Source organism: Physella acuta, unplaced genomic scaffold, assembly GCF_028476545.2.
Source record: "Physella acuta isolate Inbredline_101_S28 unplaced genomic scaffold, ASM2847654v3 ptg000115l, whole genome shotgun sequence".
Lineage (NCBI taxonomy): Eukaryota > Metazoa > Mollusca > Gastropoda > Physidae > Physella > Physella acuta.
This window is the reverse complement of record NW_026731635.1, coordinates 568,877-575,936: the sequence shown is the minus strand read 5'-3', so window position 1 is coordinate 575,936 and position 7,060 is coordinate 568,877. Positions and strand designations below refer to the sequence as shown.

At 37.8% G+C, this 7,060-nt stretch overlaps 1 protein-coding gene across 4 annotated transcripts; it reads right to left on the bottom strand.

Moving 5' to 3' along the window:
* Window positions 1-3,315: 3,315 nt before the first annotated feature.
* Window positions 3,316-7,060, bottom strand: LOC131934658 (uncharacterized). 4 transcript variants are annotated; one of them, XM_059290733.1, is made up of 4 exons: window positions 6,896-7,060; window positions 6,390-6,472; window positions 5,547-5,609; window positions 3,316-4,779 (listed from the first exon to the last, which is right to left on the bottom strand). In XM_059290733.1, the coding sequence occupies exon 4, from the start codon at window positions 4,523-4,525 to the stop codon at window positions 3,596-3,598; it is 930 nt and encodes a 309-aa protein (XP_059146716.1). In that variant the 5' UTR covers window positions 4,526-4,779; window positions 5,547-5,609; window positions 6,390-6,472; window positions 6,896-7,060; the 3' UTR covers window positions 3,316-3,595. The 4 variants fall into 3 exon arrangements, with proteins under 4 accessions (XP_059146716.1, XP_059146719.1, XP_059146718.1 ...); XM_059290735.1 differs by having other exon boundaries at window positions 3,316-4,608; XM_059290734.1 differs by having other exon boundaries at window positions 5,547-6,472.

The window sequence follows — 7,060 nt, the reverse complement described above, 5'->3', positions numbered from 1 at the left end:
GAAAAAAAAATGAAGAGTGATTTAATCACTGATTAGAAGCAGGCCTAACAGAAATGGGTTGTCCCACTTCTTTGTTATCCCATTTCTGGCCGTTCTCCTCTATTAATAAAGACGCATAGTTTTAGCAACTTTACAAATTAAGAACAAAATTACAAGTATAATGGACATTTCGACTCAGTATTCGTCACTTTGTGAAGTTACTGACATGGATTGTCTGAAATTCAGATCGATCATTGGGTTTATTGAAATATGAAGAATACATTAATGTACAAGTAGATCGACATGACATAGACATATCGTACGATGCCGGAAAGATCTAAATTTAGATTTCTAGATTATATTTTACTATCTAGCAGTGGCGTAGCGAGGTCGGGTGTCACCCGGTGCGGCACTTAATGGTGTCACCCCCCCCCCCCCCAGAGGCATAGAGACCCTTCCCAGGGACAAACTTTCAAATTTTCGATTTGCACCCCCCCCCTCAAACTTTCGATTTGCACCCCCCCCCCCTCAAGTTTTCGATTTGCACCCCCCCCTCAAACTTTCGATTTGCACCCCCCCTCGAGTTTTTCTCTATATTTTTTGCTATTTTTTGCCTTGGTGTCACCCCCCTAAATGGTGTCACCCGGTGCGGTCCGCACCCCCCGCCCCCCCTCGCTACGCCCCTGCTATCTAGTTACTGATCTTGAAAGCTGGGTACTAGACTAGATCTACTAAAGCTAAAAGGTGAAATATGTGTATACTTCCCTTGTCGACTAGGAAGTACCGTCTTCGACAGTCAATTGTACTAAGGCTGCTGGGGACGGTTGAATAGTTGACATCATTCGGATTCTGCGAGGACTTAATAGTTTAACGGCGTCGACAAAGTTGGGGGACATCGTAATATTGAATTCCGTATTGAGAGTTAATACACCTTTGAATTGGCCTTTCCTGATGCCTTCAGTGTTATCTTCTTGTATGCATCGAGGTATAATTATGCAGTCCCCAGGATTGGTCTCGTTTAAAGGTATACATGCAATCGAATGTGTTGATAATCTGTTAGGGCAGTGGTTCCCAACCCCGTGCCCGCGGGCGCCATGGCGCCACCGAACGATTCGTATGTGCCCGCCTCTCACTATTCGACAGAGACAGAATTATTTTCAGAAACATTATTGAAAGATTGAAGGGGATGGAAATCGAAAGTTTGAGGGGGGGGGGATGCGGGTGGAAATAAAAAATTTGAGGGGGGGGGTGCAAATCGAAAATTTGAGGGGGGGGGGGGGTGCAAATCGAAAGTTTTGTCCCCGGGTGACGGAAAAAGTCGCTACGCCTCTGGAAGGAGTTTGTCGATTTAAAATAGGTGGTGCCCGCCACCCTACCGATCTTTTAGAATGTGCTCTAGAGTAAAAAAAAAAAAAGGTTGGGAACCCCTGTGTTAGGGTGTCCTCATCTATTGCGTGAGCCTCAGAACGAATGTTTTAAGTTACACTCAAATTCGAGGGTGTTAACTGTTCACGCATACAACCATCTGGGCCCAGGTGAGTTTCTGTTTAGTTTAAAAAGGTATTACATCTTAGAGTGTGCTGAAAAACATTCAAGCATGCTCAGAATAACTCCACCAAAGCCTGTCCCAAGCCAGGTTGGAAGAGGAGGAGGGCTATTGAGCATGGGGGCCACGGCCACCCGTCTACATTGTACAGAACACCATAACACACCAACCCGGTGCCAGCACATTTCACAAGGATAACCCGGACCACTAGTCCCGACATCGTACAAGAACACCACAACACACCAACCCGGGGCTAGTAGTCCCACATTGTACAGAACACCACAACCAACCAACCAGGGGCCAACAGTCCCACATTGTACAGAACACCACAACCAACCAACCAGGGGCCAACAGTCCCACATTGTACAGAACGACACAACCAACCAACCCGGGGCTAGCAGTCCCACATTGTACAGAACACCACAACCAACCAACCCGGGGCCAGTAGTCCCACATTGTACAGAACACCACAACCAACCAACCCGGGGCTAGCAGTCCCACATTGTACAGAACACCACAACCAACCAACCCGGGGCCAGTAGTCCCACATTGTACAGAACACCACAACCAACCAACCAGGGGCTAGCAGTCCCACATTGTACAACCAACCAACCCGGGGCTAGCAGTCCCACGTTGTACAGAACACCACAACCAACCAACCCGGGGCCAGTAGTCCCACATTGTACAACCAACCAACCCGGGGCAATTGATTTTCAACACACTTCTAACGCAGCAATTTCATTTTACCTTTGAGATATATTATTATAAAGTTGTTTTTAATTAATATTTTACTTCTCATTTAAGGAGTACAGGAAGTAGTGCAATTGCGCAAAAAAAAAAAAGAAATCGAGATTTTCACAAATTTTATTTCACACCTTCAAAAGTAGGTAAACCCAGTTTTGCAATCTTGTCTGTCTCTCTACCAACCTTCTATCTCTATCTCTCCGTATGTGTGTGTTTGTGAGCACGGTAGCGTCAGTACTGTTTCAGTAAGGTGGGCAAAGATTTTTATTCTATTTATAGTTAGGTAAACACAATTGTATATACAAGTATTAGATTGTATCAACTTTTGAACAATTTCCGATAATCGGAAGTGATTCTTTGCTCTATTTTCGTGAGAACACCATAATTTGAAAATTGTTTTAGTTACTTAGACGAAATTTCATATATAATTAAAAGATCTTATATTTGGATCACTTTCAATTTTTGAGTGACTTCCAATATCCGGGAGTGGTACTTTACTTTATTTCTAGTTTTTAAAAATACTAAAATGCCAAATAACTTGAGTACTGTTTCAGTTAGCTAGATGAAACTTCATGCATATGATTATGTTCTCCGTTTCCATTTTCTTTAAAATTTTGAGTGATTTTTGGTAAATGAGTAGTACTTTAAGGGGGTAGGCTCCAGTAAAAAAAAACTTTTTTAATACTCGTTAGGAAACAATTGTTTCTCTATAGCTTTCTATAAGGCACAAATTGGTAGAAAAATCTTGATAACTATGACAACGGCGGCCATCTTGAAAAATTAATACCTTCGTAGATTTCCACCATTTATAAAAGCTCAAATCATAATCTTCTACCATATTTTGGGGTACTAAGCTAAACATTTTAAGTGCATGTCCTCAACCTAATTTATTATGAATTTTCAAATTGTGGGTCCGTTAAAAACATTGGTCTTAATGTCCTGAAATTCCCCCAAATTTTGTGTTTTTATATATCTAATACATTCAGACGATTCATTCACACTATATTCTGCTAAACTTTTCAAAAGAAAACAAATCCAGGATACACTTTATATAATACGAAATTACTTTAATTACCATTTATACAATATAACACATTGATTATTTTAACACAGTTTTGGGATTAACATTTCCCACAAATTAACCTGGTGTCATTCCCATTAGTCTGTTATACTTTTCATCCTGTTAATTTAGAAGCATTTTACCGCGAACAATGTATAAATAGAAGCCACTTTAGACCTAGTTATTAAAATAGAAACGTTATTATTTACAGCTTCCCACAATTAAAATTGTGAACCAAGTTGTAATCTACCCGAAATGCGTGTTTATTAATTTTGGACTATAGCCACGCCTGCTCCGAAAATCTGGCCACGTCCAAGCTCTGATACTATGGAGTTACATCCTGAGGCGTTACTCAGCACCCTAGGGGAGTGACACCCTTCGTTAGCTGAGGATCTCTGATTAAAATTGTAATCGACATTTTCCCATTCCGTTCCACTTTCACCGATACCATCGGGATGATATCCTTTGTGTACGTGAGTGGTCCAAGTATTTTCTTTCCCGACAAAATATACGGGCGCGCCACTGCTTCCTCCACATGTCTTGGCTGAGTACTTGTAATACGTGTAACGCCTATAGTTATTTATAGGTATCTCAACAGTCTCGACTCTATATCCAAATGTCACATGCTTATCATACCCGTGTGGGTGAGACACGATTATAAAAACCTTCTTTCTCTCACTAGGACCGTACATGTTCTTAGCCTGCTGGTCTAAGCTTCTGAAACTATAAATCTTACCAATAATGGCGTTAACCAAAGACATATCATGTGTTACACAAATCAATTCAGCTCTGTCATGTTCAACGTTGACAGAGTACAAGGAGTAGCCTTTGAGGGTTCCCTTGAAGTGACCAAAATGGTATTCACAAGTTGTTCCTGCCACTTCTTCATAGTTGTTTACGACGTGTGCTGCCGTTAAAATTTTTATCTCAGCCCATTCGTACACATAGTTACCGGTAGACAGACAATCAGGACATTGGCATTGACCTCTGAATTTCTTGGCGAAAATTATTCTCCCACTACCATTTATCTTAGAATTTCTAGGGTAGGGATCATCCGTCCCGGGGAAAACTTTGGGTCTTAGTGTATGTGTTACGACCGACAAACGCACCACTAAATCGGAAATGGCCCAAACCAAATTATACATTGTGTTATTTTGGTAATTTTCAGGCAAATAATCTCTTTTGAAAACAGACATGGGAATGAAATCTTTGTGCTTAGAATGTTTACGACACCCAGTAAAGTTGCTGAGATCTTGCTTGTCATTCGTCGCTGGGAAGCCTAATTGTAAGAAACAAACATTGAAAAAAGTATGATTCAGTTGTTAGCAATGTGGTAAAAATTTAATGACAATGTAATGGACCGCAGCAAGTGGCCAGATTTTCCTCACTCGACATACTGCAGTAAAATTGCGATCGAAGTCTCTCCGGTTAAAGTGTGTATTAGCCAACACTGCAATAATGATACTCAAAAACATATCTATTGTAGTGTTTTTAAATAGAGGCCCTGATTTTGTCATTGATAGCAAAGAAAGAAATAATTAAGCTAATCATTAAAATTGGCTTAATAAATCTTATTCTATTTCTTATACCTACACAACAGTTAATGTTTCAAGTTAACAGTTGACAATTTAAAAATCTAATTAGCTTCGCTGTTTTAATATTTGTAGGCTATTTATGAACAATGATAAAAATACTAAAAACAGTGAAAGACATGGATGGTAGTTTTATTTGAACTAGTGTGTGCTAAAACAATAAAAAAAGAACATATACATTTACCTTTCTTTTATACTGGAGAATTTCAGTAAGAGAATAATTCGAATTTTTAAAAATAAAAATATAACAAAATAATAGATAAAAATAATCTATAACCAGTAAAGCAAAAAAAAATAAATAATATAAAACTAAATAAAAATAAACAAATGCAAAAAATGAAAAGAAATAAAAACAACGCATTAACAAAAGTACTTGCCGCTGCTATGCTTGTTATAAAAAGAAAATTCAGTCATTGTAATTCGTATAGTTAGATAATATATATATATATATATATATATATATATATATATATATATATATATATATATATATATATATATATATATATATATATATATATATATATATTTATATATATGTATGTGTGTGTATGTATGTATACTTTTATATTCTATTATACAGTGAACTAAAAACAAGAACTAAAACGAGACTGTGTGTACTTACCGTCAGTAACATCGAATGTAAAATTTTCTCATTTTCGTTTTCTTGATTTGAGACATCCTTCATCTACAATACAACTTATAAAAATAAGGGTAAGGGTCGTCCATAAATGCTGGTTCCCCCTTCCCCCTCCCACTTCGACCACATTAGCTTTAGCCCTTCCCAACAGAGTTTCGTTTCTTTCAGGCATCTCTTCGAAAGGGCCGAAATTTCCAAGTTTCACCCCCCCCCCCTACCCCGGAGAAAAAAGTTTGAAAGAAACACTGCTTCCCACTCACCCAACACCAGCAAACTGGCTTTTTTCAAACTACTATTCGTTTGTTAAAACCATGAACCAAGTTTGACAATGTTAGGTACATAGCTAAAGTTGTATCCTACTTCACAACAATGTTAGGTACATAGCTAAAGTTGTATCCTACTTCACAACAATGTTAGGTACATAGCTAAAGTTGTTTCCTACTTCACAACAATGTTAGGTACATAGCTAAAGTTGTATCCTACTTGACAACAATGTTATGTAAATAGCTAAAGTTTTATCCTACTTGACAACAATGTTAGGTACATACCTAAAGTTGTATCCTACTTCACAATAATGTTAGGTACATAGCTAAAGCTGTATCCTACTTCACAATAATGTTAGGTACATAGCTAAAGCTGTATCCTACTTCACAACAATAAATTGAGCTAACCCGAAACGACCACAACATTCCCAGCATTCGGCGCCTTCAAAGTGACAGTTAACAATTACAGTTGGTCCCATATTCGCACTTTTGATTTTAGTTTTAAGCCACAAAATGTAAACAAAGATACTAACGAATTTAATAGATATTTGTAAATTTGACACACCTTTGCCTTGTTATTATTCAATGATTCAATGTAGGCGACCTTTTTAGGCTTGACGTCTGCATCATAGGGATTGTCATCCACGGCTGTTAGAGTAAGATAAGTTAAATCACTTTGAAATTTGTAGACCATACAAATACACGTACAAGTATTCATATTTTTTTTATTATAAAAAAAAAACAGTAGAATGACCAGCTTCATTGCTCAATGCACCTAATCTTGATTTGCTAAAATGTTAAGAGTTTAATAACCCTTAGATCTAGAGTAAAAATTTCCATTTTTTTATTTTTGTTTTAAATCTTAGACGCGAAGAGGGTGTGCATATCATCTGCCAAAAAGCGTAAAATTAAATAAAGAGCACCTAGTTAAACGAGGGATCCATGCTGATTTACATGTAAAGAACAATTCATGACTAACATCATCCTCTTCCATCTCGGCTAGACCGTAATCACACATGTAATAATTTCACTCGGCATGTTATGAAATAAAATTAAACAACCCAGTCTTACCTTTACGTTTGTGACTAGCACTTTTCCTTGTATTATAAAAATCATTTACGACTTGTGACGACATTTTTAATGTTTTTAAAACTTGTTTTGTTTGCAAGACACAAACACGTAGCTATCGATCAACCGCTAATCGACGATATGACTCCAATGAAGTAGAACTTTCTA